This window comes from Melampsora larici-populina (genome assembly GCF_000204055.1).
Source record: "Melampsora larici-populina 98AG31 unplaced genomic scaffold MELLAscaffold_11, whole genome shotgun sequence".
Taxonomy (NCBI): Eukaryota; Fungi; Basidiomycota; class Pucciniomycetes; order Pucciniales; family Melampsoraceae; genus Melampsora; species Melampsora laricis-populina.
This window is the reverse complement of record NW_006768775.1, coordinates 551,222-568,121: the sequence shown is the minus strand read 5'-3', so window position 1 is coordinate 568,121 and position 16,900 is coordinate 551,222. Positions and strand designations below refer to the sequence as shown.

General features: G+C 41.7%; 1 protein-coding gene across 1 annotated transcript; it reads right to left on the bottom strand.

Moving 5' to 3' along the window:
- Positions 1 to 7,747: 7,747 nt before the first annotated feature.
- Positions 7,748 to 9,494, bottom strand: MELLADRAFT_74500 (uncharacterized protein; the record flags this gene model as incomplete). Its single annotated transcript, XM_007407984.1, has 3 exons — positions 7,748 to 8,628; positions 8,722 to 8,831; positions 8,918 to 9,494. 3 exons carry the CDS (start codon positions 9,406 to 9,408, stop codon positions 8,108 to 8,110), a joined length of 1,122 nt encoding a protein of 373 aa, XP_007408046.1.
- Between the last annotated feature and the right edge of the window lie 7,406 nt (positions 9,495 to 16,900).

Here is a 16,900-nt window from a genome sequence, read left to right as displayed (position 1 = left end):
GTTGTCGGGTAGGTCGTGCTGAAAATCTGGCTAGAAAATTCGTCGCGTACGTCAAATCAGGTCTCGTGGCGATTGCTAAGTAGTTCAAGCACCCTATGACCGATAAGTAAGATGTTTTGTCGATTTCTTCCTCATCGTCCGTCGGTGATGTCGGTAGGTTAGAAGAATTCAAAGGTGTACTTAGTTTACCCGGCGTTTCCAAAAATTCGTCGATGATTTTATTCGTCAGACCAGCTTGCAATAATTCAAAAGATCCATCCTCTAAACGCTTGACGTCAATACCAATGATGCAATCCAAACTCTCCAACCACCGAATTTTCAGATCCTTCACCAACGCATCCGCAATCTCACGTAACAACTCCACACTGCTTCCTGTTACCGCTCCATCATCTACATGCACCCATGCAATACACACCTCATCTCCCCTTCTACACACGTATACTGATTGATCAAATTGACTGGCCTTAAACCCCAACTTCTCTAGAATCTTCTCGAAATGTTTCCACCAACACCTAGCTCCCTGTTTTGTACCATAAAGCGCCTTGATGGCCTCTAAGATCTTGTTCGCCTTTCTCACCGCACTCATGCAACCTGGAGGTAACTTAAAGTAGATCTTGTTCATAATGTCACTATGTAGATAAGCTGCCGTGACGTCGAAAGAGTTCACTGGCCACCCCATCCTAGCCGCGAGTGTCAGGACGAAACGCAGGGCTGCTACGCTAGCTGTCGGCGCAAAAGTTTCATCATAATCGATTCCTTCTTGTTGATTGAAACCCTGGGCTACGAGTCTTGCTTTAAATTTGATCGGTTTGCCTGATGGGTCTAGTTGTTTGTATTTAAAAACCCACTTGAGCCCAAGAACGTTGACATTTTTGGGACGGTCGACAACTTTCCACACTCCCATGTCCTCCATAGTCTTGAGTTCCAGCTCAATCGCTTCCTTCCATTGTTCTGCATATTGATCTTTCATAGCGGCGGCAAAGCTTTTCGGTTCCTTAAGACATGCTGATAAATTGATTTGCGACGACATGCTGTCAGATTGAGCATCTTCATCTTGAACCGTCATTTCTCCAGTAAAGTCACTGAGCGTGAGTGCGTTGACGATAAATTCTAGACTTCCTTTCTTTGGAGGGTCGTTCAAAAGCTTGTTCAGGGATTCAGAGGTTGTAGCTTTCGGTGAGTCAGGAGATGAGTGGATGAATTTGTCTTCGTAAGGGAATACAGCAATGCCGGTCTTCAGTAGAACTTTTGAATCTGGATCATAGAATAACCAGCCTTTTCCTCCGTCGATGTACCCTATCATAACGCATCGCCTCCCGCGATCGTCCAGCTTGCCGCTACGTTGCGCTTCATGACGATGGACAAAGGCGGTTGAACCAAAAGTCCTGATGATATCGAGTTGAGGCTTACGTCCGTGGAAAAGTTCGTAAGGTGTTCTGTCGCCAGTGAGCGTGTTTGGAAGCCTGTTGTGTAAGTAACATGCTGTGAGGTATGCAAAGGACCAAAAGTTTTGTGGTAGATGGGATGCCGCCAGCATAGTTCTACCCATCTCACTTATGGTGCGATTTAACCGTTCGGCAACTCCGTTCTGCTCCGGTTTGTAAGGGTTTGAATGCTCGTGAACAATACCTTTACTCTTCAACCAATTGCTGAAGGTGGTTTTGATGTACTCCCCCCCGCCATCGGTTCGTACATGCTTAACCTTGAAACCGGTTTCACGCTCCCACCGATTGATTACGCGTGTGAAAGCATCAGGCACGTCCGACTTATTCTTGATGATGACGATATCGGAAAAGGTGGTTGCGACGTCGCGGAAAGTTACAGTGAAACGATTCCCGTTGATGTCCTCAGGGAATGGACCCATCACATCTGACACGATGACATCCAACAGTCCCAGTTCTCGTTCCGAACGGCCCAACTTACGTTGTCTCGTACTCTTACACTTAAGGCAATCTTCACACGTGAATGAAGCTGCAGGGAGTGATTTAGGAAGTCCAAGACCCAACTGACCGTGACATAGTTGTCGTAATCTTTTCATGTTCACATGACCAAACCTTCGATGCCACATATAAGCAATGTCTACGTCTTTTTCTGCATTCATCACTTCAACTCTTCCGATTCTCTCAGGTTCTTTTTCTGCACAAACTTTTACTTTCATTGCGTGTATTAACCATTTTCGATCTTTATACGTAGCTACAATTGATTTATTGTTGGTAAGTCGTATAACCATGTCATTACCCCAAAACCACAATTTTGCGCCTTGTTCAACCAACGCCGCCTGAGAAATGAGGGTGTTCGTTGCTTGAGGGCTGTAATACACATCGGTGATGTCGAAATCTGACCTGTCTGACGTCTTCACTCTCAGAGAGCCTCTCCCTACTATGTACGCATTGTCACCATGAGCTGCGGTGCTCAATTTGATAGGGGAGGATAGCTTTTCATAATTGATCAGCGATGAAAAAGCGTTGCTCACATGATGGGTGGCACCACTATCTAAAAGATATTCTGGTCCAGTCTCTCCATCGTCCGAGTTCCCTTCGGCGCTCCATGCTATGGTGGAGGCTGACACTTGAGAGGCTGAAACTTGAGAGGGTGTCGAGGTAGGGACATCGAGTTGTGCTTGGTGAGCTTTCACGGTGGGTGCGCCATACGTAGCTGAACCGAAGACTGCTTGTCTGGTGTAGCTGATTCTGTTCGAACACTTCACCCAGTCGTTGAAATGTGGGGCGGTTCTTGGTTGAAATCGTTTAAAAGCAGGACATTCGAGTTTACTGTGACCAAAGGTTGCACAGTGGAAGCACTGCCATATCCCTTGGTGGACTTCGGGACATGACATTTGAGAGGGTACGATAGGGTTGGCTTCAGTAGCTTCCCGTGCTTTGGTATCAGGGAACATAGGCGGTGGTGGGGCAGGACCGTTCATGCGCATCGGTTTTCGTTGAGATTGAGACGAAGGGGATTGTTGAGAAGAAAAATTGGAGGAAGTAGCGTATGATTGTTTGGGCTTCCAACTCGGGGTCTTCATTTTCTGAAAAGAAGAGGATAATGCTTGTACGCTCATCTCGTTTTCATTTACCGTCTTTCGAGTCGTGATCACGTTCTGTATGGTCAATCGTATTTTGGAAGAAGTAAAAGGTGACTTGTCGGTTCGGTAGCGTGCGTCGAGGATGCCATTGACAACATCCATGCCGTATTCACCGGAAGTTGGTGAACAAAGCTGATAGACCATACCCTTCACGATATCCTCAGTCCAAGTGAAACCAACCGATTTAAGTTTATCGAAATCTTTGTTAACTTCGTTCACAAAGGTCATAAGGTCTGTAGTAGCTGGGTTGAATTGACGTAGCATAAGTTTGCGAAAAATAACATATTGAGCTGTGCGTCCTCCTTGATGAAAAAGTTCTTCTAAGGTATGCATCGCCTCATGAGCTAATTTCTTTTTGTATATCAAATCTTTAAGCTCCTCAGCTATCGTCGTGTTGATTACTCTAGCCGCGCATTTATTGATCTCTACGTCTACCGGGTTATCTTGGTCGATGTTGGTCAAGTCCCAGTAGTCTGCTACTCCCGTCATTTCATAGACGGCTTGCTCGGTTCTGATTTTCCATCTAGCAAGGTTGGTACCATCAAGGTTGAGATGATCGATTCCGATAATGAACTTGTGAACGTTGTCATGTTTCGTGATAAGTTGTTTGATGCGGTCGGCCATGAGGTCTTCCATATCAGGAGATGGTGATCTGTTTCGGTAAGACGTTTCCCTACGGCCTCTACCAATGAAACTAATGGTCTTATCGGCAGAGTCTGATTCGTTATCTGCGTCGGAGGATTGTAAATGAGGAGGGGTACTAATGAAAGACTGAGGATCTAAAGGTGGAGGAGGGAAGGTAGCAGGTGTATTGTGTCGAGTGTTAACGGTACTTTCGGTTTCCTCGCTTTGTAAACGGCTACGATGTTCGATTTTGGTATCTTCTTTGGATGTATCACGTTTCGAGTGCGATTGCGAGGTTTCGGCTTGATTTCGAATCGACGATTGCGGGCGAGATTGCAAACGAGACTGACTTCTAGTCGTTACTGATGGATTCGGTGCTGACGATGTAGGTGGACTACGTGCTAACGGCATATGACGAAAAAAAATCGATGCTGAGTGGCGGCTCAGACTTATACGGCAAGTAACAATTACTTCGACGAAAAACTATGATTTCAAGTATAATCGTGTGGTAACGCTGCTCATAACCTATAACAGATAGGCGACCGGCGGTGTTAGCTCAAGTCCTACGGCGTCGGCTCCAACAGTGATGATGATGTGGAAGCCGATGCCGGGACAAGGAGACTATATCTACGCCAGCCTGTACAGCTAACACGTGACCTGCTGTGGCGCAGTCGTGTACACACAACACTCTACAACAAAATTCCTGTGCCAGATGAAAAGCCAACCACTAGATCCTGCTTCCCGCAATTCAAATGCGCGCACCAACTCTCAGCAAGGCTGGCTTGGCTTGGCTTGGCACATCACAATGGCCATGGTTGAGATCATGCCTGCCACTAAAAAGTACAAATAAACATGTATTGAAGGAACTTTAATGAATCAAAACAAATCTAGACAGTCAGTTTCTTGACCTTCAGTATTCACATTGGGTCAAGTGGATATCTGTCTACTTTCCACAGATGACTCCAGATATGTAATGTATTTGAGGCAGCGGATATGACATCCACCAATCAGCTTCATTGTTCATGCCTTCACACCACGGGCATCTATTAGGTTCAACCATATGTGAAACTTGATGTGGTGACAGAGTTCACAATAAGTCTCAAATTTGGATTGAAACCTATTAAAATCCAAGGTCCCCCCCTTGCCTTTAATAGGTTTCAATCCAAAAATTGAGACTTATTGCTGACTTGGACACCACAACTTTGCTCAATCAGGTCTTGAACATAATAATTCCCGCGGTGTCATTGATTGGGGAAATTGGGAATTGTTGCACGCATTGAATACACTCATAGCCATTTAAAGGGCATTAAACTCAGGCTCATTGTCATTCATACAAAAACGTGTATCAAAATGCAATCTGACTCCAGGTGAATGACATTTTGACCTCAAACTTCGTATCCGAGCCGGCATTAAATAATCTTTCCAACACGTGACCTGCAGTTTTTGAAGAGCAGGCCACAATCTATCCTGCATTGATTTTTCTATATCAACTCGTCATAATTGGGAGTCCTATGCAGGCAAATTGGTGAGAGGTTTTGCAAATCCTGAAAGGCTTTGAAGAATTCAAGAGGAATCTCAGTGGACATCTCTAAGATGGTGGGTTCTAGTAGTTCAATCCATATTGATGCATTGGTACATTATTCAGTGAGAGTTGAGTGAGATTACATGCAAAGCTTTGAGTGATATATGCAAGGTTTTCATTGAAGCTTGGTTGCAGTTTTTCAAGCTCAATTGTTGGAGTGAGCAACTCCAATCAGGACAAATCTAGGCAGAGACATGTTTTTGAGGAGAAGTTGGGGTTCAATTTCATGGGTTCTTCATTTTGCAATTGAAGTCGCACATGGTTTTTGGCAGGTCAAAGGCACATATGTACACATTGCCAACTATTACCTGTCAGTGTCATTCTGAAGTACATGCCTAAACACCATACAAGGGTTTGCTTATCAAGTTATTGAAGAGGCCAATTCAAGCTATCATTTTACTTCAAAGATTTTGTCAGCTACATAGTCAAAAATTTCTACCTCCCATGTGGGCATCCGTAATACTTGCAATCAAAAAATTCCACCTCATATATCTTCCCCTCCGCAATACATATATCTTACTGTTTGAACATTGTACTGCTTTACAGAAAATTATTTATACCCAAATGAAAATGTGCCCTCTTCAATAACTTTCTTCCAATCAAAATAATGATTGGAAACTTGTTGTCTCATTTATTTTCACTCACCATAGCCAAAAACTTGGACTCCATACCCTGATCAGAATCTGTACATTGATGTGCCACATGTTACCCTTGAACTTTTCAAAGTCTCTCTCTCAAGATAAGATTTGAGAGATTTTTGAGAGACAGTATTGGTGCAAACAAACTCAAACACCAATCTTGGCCTGAGACAAAGATGTCTTTTCTCAAGTTGTTGGTGTCAAAAAATACATTCAAATGGAAGGGAACAAAAATAAATCTGCAAATCTTTCAGCCTGAGGTGCTAATGGACATATACAGTCAATCTCACAAAGCTTGACAAGAATCCAAGCCAAAAGGCAAACATTGGTCAACATTTTTAAAATCAACTGTACATGCTTCAAGTTCTAATGCTTGTGTGGAATTGCATGTTGATGTATAAATGAAGTGAACATTGTACCTCATGGCCACCAAGAAAAGACCCCATAACCTGGATAAAATTGATATTGATTGCAACATGACCTAAACAAAAACAAACTGAAGGAGAGCAATATACATATCACGGTTAACTTCAGAACTTGTCTCCCAGCCATTGTCAAGATTGCCTTGATAAACAGCCAAAACCTGTTCTTCATTGTCAGTGAATTTCCCATCAAAAATCATCTCAACTCTATGTTGTTGACACAAGGCTTTTGAACTTTCACCCTTGCTACAAGAAAGAAAATGTGCACCTTTTGTGATCTGGAACTTCTTCAAATTGGGCCAAATTTTGTCTCAGACATCGTATCCTAACTGCTGATTTATAAAGTTCAGATGGTGACATGCAATCCATGAGAGTGATTTTGAGGGTGAGAGGAGGTGGGAAGTAGTGATTTATCATTGAAAAGGCCAGCTATCCCATGAATAAAAAAGTCTTGAAACCTACCAAGGAAGGCTCTCCACAAGCTCCAGAGAATACATTCCAAGATATGGTAGCAGAGAGCCTACCCAGTCAGGAGACCCAAGGCCTGACAGCCCCCACACTGGCTTGTAAAAACCAAAAACTACGTTACAGAGCATACAGTCTTATGGAAGGTGTAGCCTTTTGTGTAGTAGAGTAATATAGATGGAGTAGTAATAAAAACACTTCAGTGCAAAGGAAAGAAATTAAAATGAATCTAACAAAACATGAATGAGGTTTTGATGGGATGAGCAGATATATTCAAATATGATGATTCAATGGCAGATAGCATGGTCCAAGAGACCACCTTGACTTCCTTTGATATACCACTGGCACCAGCAGACATTCCTTGTGGGATGCTTTCTGGAAAAAGTAAGATGAAAACAAAAAAACAGTCAAAAGGAGAATAAAGGATTACTTTTCTGTTCATTATAACTCTGATTTCAAACTCCTCAACCTTAGGATCCTATGTATTCACTTTTCAATTGAGGATCATTATCTGAAAAAATCATCTAGTGTACTTGCCCTGCATATTGTTCAGCCCTTGAGAACTCTCAAAGGAAATTTCATTTCTCAATTTAATTGATTTTCCCCTGCACTTGATTCTCAATGTACCAAGACCCAACATAGCAGGCTCTTGGCTTTTGGCAGGAAACTTGTAGACTAGCCCAATCTCCTGTGAATTGAAAGTGAAAATCAACTTTAATTATACTTAGTTTCTTTTATCATAGTTGTCATACATTCTTATACTTGTTTACACTCAGTTTCATATCAACTCATTATACTTGGGATGTGGCTGTCGGTTCGACTTGGATCTCTGTATCTTTGGTGTTCCATTCGCCCTTGTTTGAATAATAAAAGAGTTTGTATCAGTGAAACGCAGATTTCAATTGATTTTGCTGTTGGACGTCCAAGTTCTGTGAAGTCTATAGGATCCACAATGTGTTGGATTTTATATATCAGACATAAAGCGAATACATCCTTTTAGAAACAGATAAGGAAAATTACAATTCAAGAGTCCTTTAACGAGCACCAAAGGGTAGAAACGAGCAGGTGTGATAACAAAATATGAAAAATTAGAAACATGAGCTGGGTTTCGGGGTGTAAAGCGTTACGATAGACGTATATAGGGATAGATTGGCATTGAAGGATCACAAGGTTTTGTGAGAGGGGGAACAAGATGATCACACATTTTAAAGTTTGAAAAATCAAGTGATTGATGGTTTCTGAAACTTGAAGAGATTTGAAAATTTTCTCGAGAGGAATTAGACCAAGATAATCAAGCCGAATCTTCATCATCTGGATCTTCATCCGAGTCATTCAATGTCACAGACTGTATTGTCAACTTTGCACGTTTTGGATCACTTTGGTCAACTTCAATCCCACCTTGGGCTCGTTTTGTTTGATTAGGTGGCCCATCAATAGCTATGATCGATTGATTGCGTTGCCCGCCAGCAGCCATCTTTGACTCAATCTTCACAGGTTTGATATCACCTTGCTGGGTTGAACTACTACCAGCTTGAGCTACATTTTTGGATGATTGAATGGGCGAATCGTCATCGTCGTCATCAAGAATGATCGGGTTATCAATACTACTAGAAAAGAATGCAGATGTTTGGTTGTCATCGCAAAGATCGATCACCAGAGGCTTACTGCCGATGGGCTTTGGCTTGATGTCGGGCTTGAGATCCTTGAGCGCCTCTATACGTGGTTCCTGTTCCTCTGGTCTTGGTTCGTCATTTTGATGTGTAATTGGAGGTGAAACAGGCCGAGGAATGACGCCAGAAGTGATCAGCATACCTGATGAATAAGGATAGATATCAACGATCAGCTTTCGGCTTCTAGTCAGGAAAGACAGAAGAAGAAAAGGCCCAGTGAGTTATTCGAGCTTACTGCGAGACCTGTACTGCCACACAAATCGCAGATAGGGTGTGGGATCCAGGTTATGAGTAGCACGACACATCGAAGATCGCTTTTTTGAGGCAGGGATCGATTGTCCAAGACTGTGACAAATATGTGAGTCAGCAAGGTTTAGTAATGAAAGCAAAATGACTGGTTTTCATTCCAAAGTACAGGCAGGGGAACTGACCCGATGGTATGTGGAATCATACTGGCTTTCTTGTTCCGTTCAGAGAATTTGCTGTTTGATGCGACTGCTGGAATAACACTATCACTATTTGGTTTCCTGGGACCCAAGGTACAACGGAAGGCCTCCAGAGACACAGTGCCAAGATTTTTGACAATTTGCTCTGGGTGACTGTCATCTTCTTCACAAAGCTCGACGTTCGCAAACTTGAATGGTAATAATGTTGCGTCATCGTTCGGAAGATAGATACCACGAAAAGTCGCTTTCATAAGCTGATTTCGAGGGTACACATAGCTATCCATGCAGACGCCATCACAGTAGAGCTTGACTACGCAATCTGAAGGTGCCTCCGGTCCTAAGAACTCTACCTCAAAAGTTTGGCCAGGCGTAGATTCGCACAACACCGTGTTAGGATCGGACGAGAGGCCGGGGTATTCGGTCAGAGATATTCCATTACAGATGAGGTTCGCCTGAACCCCGTTCGCCTGTGGCATGATAACAGTTCTTTTAGCTTTGAGCTTGATTCCTTAAATTCGATTCGAAGATATCTGTGCTGAGACTGTGGTGGTGAATTGTTGATAAAATGATAAATGAATTTTACGAGTTCGAGCTCATCGCTTTGAAATTGAGACGGTCAACAAAAGGACGAATGGTTTGTTTGATTTATGGTACAGCCACACTATCTCATCATCACGTGATATATCCTATGCAACTTTGTTCCTTCCGTTTCCCTTTGTCTACATATTTGTAGCTCTGTCAAGTCTCACAGTGACAGACTGTCACTGTGAGACTGTGTCATGAACTGTTAGGACTTAACATTATAATTAGGCGATTGATAAACCACGCCGACTTCAAAGCTGGTTTGACGCCGGTTTTTTCAAACCGGATTCCTTCAGAAGATGTACAGCTGCTATACTGAGGTACAGAGTCCAGACTGGTACAGAGCTGTACCACTTCTACACCAGGGGGTAAACTTACGGCAAGAAAACGGTTTTCGAAGCCGTTTTCCTGCCGTCACGGATTTGAACTATTCGTGTCGTTTCTGAGACGATTTCAGATGGGACCGCACGAACGCGGTTCCCATCACCGTTTTTGGCGGTGCGAGCAAACTGCCTCGGTGACCCCTAAACACGGTCCCTGGAACGTTCCAAGGGTACGTCGTAGATTTGCCAAAAGAAAATCAGGCAGTGGGACTTGAACACAGGCTCAAAAACGAGAAAAGGCTTCGTAGTGGCCACAGAGCGTTTCACCGCTACACCATACAGACCACACTGTGAGTCCACCTTGTGTCATATCAGTATGCTTTCGAATCATCAACCGAGTCATTCCTCAATAACAAGGCTTATCAGCTATCGTTGGCACAACCGGTAACGATGCTTGCCATGTGATTCTCCGAGGCTCAACCGATGGACACGTGTATTCGGCTCAGCATGTAGAGTCATGTAGCGCACAACTTTCAAAAGCTGGCCTACGACCATCAGTGATGATCGATTGCTCGCATGGTAACTCACAAAAACAAATTGCAAGTTAAGTTGTCGTTGCTGAAGGTAGTTCGACACCGATTGCAATTGGTATCAAAAAAACTGCTTCACCACCGCCTCAGGAGCCGTTCTCAAACGGTTGCTGACATGCAGCTCGTTCCAGAAGCGGTGGTGGAACGGTGTCCGAATCGGTTTTGGCGAAACCGGTTCCACACCTTCCTGGGCGGTTCAGGTGACGAAACCTTTGAAATCGTCACAGGAACCGGCCGAGGCCGAGGACCATTACCCCCTGGTGTACTGCCTTCAGAGTTTTTCTAGGTTTTTCTGCAGCCGGGGTTTTGTTTTGCTTCTGACGCCGGCTTTTGATTCGGATAAAGATGTTTGAAGTTTGGACAAAAATAACTGAAGCCGCTGCCTACCTTTAAGAATTAGGAGCCGCGAGTAGATAGAAACAATCATGAGGTTTGCAATTGGTTTGCTTCTTCACAATGGAAACCTCAAAACAGAGCATGCTATCACAATAATCGGTGATTTCTAGTAGTGTCAAAGAAGTCGATGAACGATGAGTCAAAGACAGAGATATGCCGCATTTTGATGTATATCATGTTTCTTGTGATTGGTCCAAGCTTTGTTCAATCGTCCAACATTGCAAATGGAAACATTTTCAATAGCCCTTCATCTCAGACAAGTAGAAACTCTCAATGTGTACTACAACTACCGAAATTGAGTATGTAGAACATGAATTTCTCTAGTCACCTTCTCAGAAACAAGAATTAGGATTGATCAGCGGTGAAAACAATCCAAAAACTTTCAAAAGGAATAACGCCGAGTCTGTCAAAACCCGGCGTCAGAAATAGTTTGAAGAGGTTTGAAGGCTGTAGAAGTGGTACAGCTCTGTACCTCAGTATAGCAGCTGTACATCTTCTAAAGGAATCCGGTTTGAAAAAACCGGCGTCAAACCAGCTTTGAAGTCGGCGTGGTTTATCAATCGCCTATAATTAAGGATTATGGGGTTCAAACTTCAAAATCAATTCGTGCAAGTTCTGTGCAAGTTCTTTCATCATCTTGCACAGAATTTGCACCAATTTTGCAGACTTGAGACTCACAAGAGCCACCAAAACCCCAGCACTGCTACCATGAGTCTTGGCAAGTTTAGTGTATGTGGCTTTAGGAGTATCAGTTAAATTGATTAAAGCCTTGTTGGATGTACCAAGAGAGTTCAGTATGAGTTCCATCACCCGGCCTTAGTTTTGCTTGTAGATCACAAGTTGTGCCGCATCGACAGGAGCTTCCTTGGAAGTGAGAAAACCAGCCAAACCACAAGTCTGTAGCGCCAGATGACGGTGTTTGTTCCAATTTGAAAACATGCCGGCCACAAGCTCAGGAATCTTGATCCTGTCATTGGTATTTGATGCAATGGAGGTAGAGCTGATCATTGTGAAGAAGTTTAAAGATAATGATCAGAAGAGTCTCCAGAAAGGTTTTGTCTGATTGTAGACATAAATTTGTCAGATGTATCAAAAGAAGACCCAGGAGAACCAGTGTTGACAAGAGAATTGGAATTGAGAGACAAAGGCAAATGTGACTTCACAGACATTGTGAAGAAACAAGGAGTATTGCATTTGGAAAAATTGATGAAGTATGATCAAAACTTGTGGAATTACTCAAAAAATCAGGTCATAACCTATGAGTCATTGACAACCAGCAACCACGTTGTAAGTTTAAGAGATTGCTAGGAGGAATGTGAAAAGGATTTGAATGAATTGAATTTTGAAACAAACAGGAAAACATCAAGTGCTTTATACATGTCTAATAAAAATGAAACCAAGAGAAAATAATGGAAACATCATGACTATACTAATTAAGAAACCCTTGCCTTTCAGTCATTCACAATCACAAATCACGTCATAAGTGAAAAACCAATATAGTGGCAAAGGGGATCGAAGAAAGGTTCAGAGAGTTGAAGAAGCAATCAAAATATGTTCCTTTTTTGAATATTAAATTTGGCAACTATAGATTCCTCAAAGGGAAAACTGAAAGATTACTTGATTTCATAGAACAAGAGATAAGGAAAAAATACAGAATACTTGGTACACATGACCTGGAAAAACAGTTGCAATGTTGCTATACCAATTGGATACAAAGTGTCTATAGGATTCGGAGCAATATTTTGTCTAAATTTTGGATTGTTGAGATTGAGAATTGTAGTTATGGAAGTAGTTGACACAATTTTGAGAAGGTGTGAATGTAAACAAGGATATTACATCTATGATTGATCCCCTTTGTAGCTTTTATCAAAAGGGTATTGAGGTTTGATCCAGATATACACTAGCTGAACCATAGGATACTTGATTCTTGAGATTGATTTGTCAGTTAGATTGAGTTGAAGATGAATTGTTCTCGATTTGGCAACATTTTGAATTGTTTGAAGAGATTTAATATGCCCCTTGTGAGCAAAAAAAGTCTAGTGAGAGAAATTGCAATAGTAACAAGATGAGATCAATTATGGGATACAAAGTAGAATGCAGGCACATGCCCGGCCTCGTGCCCGGAATTATTTTGGCAGTAAATTTTGATTTTCTGGGCAAAAGTCCGGGCCCAGAATTCAAATTTACTGCTAAAAAAATCTGGGCACAAAGCCGGGCACATGCCATTCTACTTTGTAGCCCGTAATTGATAGTGTGTAACGTTCATCAAGCTTGGTCACAGTTCATTGGATGGGATAGAATCATATGAAAATATGATAATTGAAAGAAATTTATTGATGCCTGCCGGTTATAGGATGAACAATGGAAGAGAGATAAATAAAGTCCAAGTTTGGAAGCATAAGATTGTGAATTTTAATTGTTTTTAGCACTATTGCAGAATGTGATGAAACCAACTGAGATTGGATTTGGAACTTGGATGCCGGATGAGGTGTAAGTAATACCTGAGTTTGCCGGAAAGATGCTGAAATAGCTAGAATGCAGTGTTCCTGGTCAGGACTATGACACATGGAAACTGGTTGTGACAATTGTGCACCAAATGCAGCTCCGTGTTTAAAGGTGGAACACCGGATGCGGCAGGGGAAATAAATGCGCTTGAAGTGTTACTGGATTTGGAAAGGTATGGATGTAGTGAGTGTGTAGGGAAATGTTAATGGGCTTGAACTCAAGTGACAATTGTTGGAATATAAAAGGGGAACAACATTGAGAGGAATGAAATTTTGATCCACACGCACCTCACGAGCAACTCATGATTTCAAAAGATTTCTGGGGGCTGAAACTGAGATGTGTTGTTGAATAGGTGTAAACTTGTAAAGCCCCGCTTTCAAGTGAAATTTCACAGCTTTATGTGCTTAAATATGAGGCACAAGCGCCAAGTTTTATGAATTTACATTTATTTAATATGGTTAATACCACCCAATCTGAAATCAGAAAGTGATGAAAAGTCAAGTAAATTTTGTAATTGCACATAGAGAGTTTGAGATCAAACATATTTAATCTATGAATGCGGGGAATATAAGCTCTCTTTGTTTGGCCCACTTCCTTAAGAATAAATGTTTCAACAGGTTCACACCAGTTTGAGGAGACAGTGTTATGTAATTTTGAAGATTATAAAGAGGTCACCAATTTCTTACTTGGGAGATATCCTCAGAGCCTCAATTGGCTTGAATCATCACTTTTTACCTCTTTGTCAGTCATCAATACAATCTCTTACTATTACTTCAAAATCTATAAATCAGTCTGAGCTACCAGAATCTTGTTTGGTGGGTACTTTTTGAGTTTTACTAAACTCCTTCTCCTTCTTTCTATCACTGTACTATACACCAAGATTTTTTCCACATGTTGGACAGTTATTCTAGATGGAATTTTCTCAACTTCCTGATATTCTTGTCCTGAAGATTTCTTGAGACCCTCATATTCCCTATCTCTATCTGTTGTGCCCAGGATATGATAGTGGTATATCAATCCCTTCTTAGCTTGTCTATCACAGTAACCCTTTAATACATTTCCCTTCTGCAATTCCCACTATGATATTAGTCAGAGGCTGTAAATGTTATTCAACTTTGGTGCTGACATTTCTGTATTTATTTAACAGCCTTGCCAAGATGAGATTTCAACAGATCTTTTTAAGCATCAATATGTTGATGGATCACACTGCTTCTAGTCCTGTGCTACGTCAAATTGATATGGCCAGCCCTTCCAGACCAAGTGAATTAGCTAGCCAAGAAATTTTCAAATCAAGTGGTGTGGTCTACCCACCCACCACCCAACAATACAATTGGAAGATGAAAGAGGCAGCCCAAGTGAAAGAAATGGTAGAAAAGAATTATGATCCTCAATCCTATCCCATGAATTGCAATAGAAAAATGCAGGAGTTCACTTTCCAAAGTCCACCACAGGAAATACCTACTATACCGGGACCGCCACTGCTGAATCCTGATGACACTAATTCATATGACATGTCAGATGGTGGTAAGCCATTTCAAACCACTCGAGGAATGACTGTTACAGCATATGTTGTGGTTTCAATATGCTCTCTTGTTGCTCTTGTAACTTGCGCATGGAGAATCCGCAACAGAGGTAAAGAGTATGTGACCCCAAATTACATATATCCTCAATACCTTAACTAAAATTTGGTTGATTTTCTTTCCAGGGCACCAGCAAGTGATTCATAATTTGCAATGAGTAGCAAGTAAACTGAGACACCCCAAAACATGAAAGACTTGTATTGAAGAAAAGGCATATATGAACTTTCACACACCCCTCATTTATTTACATATTCCCTTATAACATTGAATGTTTTTGGTCACTTGGTCTTTACCATTCAAAACACCAATACAGGAGAGGTCAGAGAAATTTGAAAAAACAATGGTCTACTCCATGTGTGTTTTCCCTCATTTTGCATATGTATTTCTATGTTTGCCTTTGGTTTTGGGGATCTCCCAAATCAAAATGCTTCCAGGGTATATCAGGTCAGAAACACAAATTTGGTTGAAAACTAGCAAGATTTGGGCAAAAACCTTCAATGCCCAAAGATATGAGAATTTTGTTCAATCACCTGAATACTTTTAATTGATGGAAGACATATAATGGGTCTACAATGGTTATTTAGGTGCCAAAGCCATTGTAGTAATGTTTTCTATGCTCGGATAAGGTTCTTGATGTGTATGGTTCTTCATATATCTCACTAATCCTTGGAGACATGCAACTGCTTTGTGCATGCAAATTTTAAAGCCAGAGTGTGGCATTCAGAATGTTGAGACACTACATGTTCTGGAGCCTAATTGACAAGTTTATTGGTCTTGCAAGAACACTGTATCAATACATGCCCCCACTCCTCAATTAGCTACGGAACTGTTCAGTGAGTTGTCTTCTATTGGGTTTTTAGTCTTCCAGACTAAAAGAATCCTGATCCAATGGATCTCTCTTACATGGCGTCAGATAGACTGTGTTGGGGGAGTGGCAGAGCCCTGCCTCAGGGTTGGTTCTCATGAACTAGCTGCCCGGCCGGCCTCGCACCCTGGGTCGGTGGGTGGGATTCGTTTTCTTACTAATTGTCCTCAGACAGGTGGGAGGGAGGTTTTTATGAAAGTTTTTGGATTGTTAATCAAAAAGAATACAAGACTTTGTTACCAAGATATGTTTGATAACAAGGGAGTCTTGATGTTGCCTTGAGAGGTGAAAAGGTTTGAGTTGGGAATTTTGGAATGTTTCACTACACCAAATGACATCTTTACCCAGGGGTATAGAAAAGTAGTGCGGGCATAGAAAACTATGGGTGAAGTACTTTTCTATACCCATAGAGATCGTGTCCTCTCTGCCTAGACATACCATTCTGCTCTATACCCACAGATGAAAATATCCACATGACCACAGGGACTGAATATAAATTTAGACTCAAAGCCCTTCTTGAGCATTGTCCAATGGGAAAGCATGGTCCATCAGTCATATTGTACACCCACTTTGGCAACCGGTGTGTGACCTATGCAACCAACTGTGCACCACCAAAAAAGCGCAGTGATTTTCGGTGGCATATGTCACCTGAAAATCTTGTTTGGTAAACAAAAATGCAACAAAAGAGATACACGGATCTCTGCACATATGTGCAAAGATTGTGCGCATTCTTGAAAACAACTAAAAGTCAAATATTTTCAAATTAATGCGACTGCGACTTTTCATTGTTCTCTCTTCTCAAGCCATCACCACCAGTTATTTTGGACCTCACCATTTTTTTTCTTTGTTTTCTACAAGTCCTTTTCTCTTCAATTGCAAACCATTCAAATCATCACCACCTCAACCTTTTTCTCTACTTAAACTTTTCAATCTCAAATCCATTCAATCTCATTGTGGTGTTGATTCAGACTCAAATCTGACTTCCTCAAAAGACATCATTTCCACCAATTCAACGTTGCTGCCAACAGTGAAGAGCTTGGTCATTGACCATGTTATCATCAATCAAATTGCTTAAAAAATAATTGCAGAAGTTGAACAGGTAGATGATATTGAGAGCAATGAGAGCA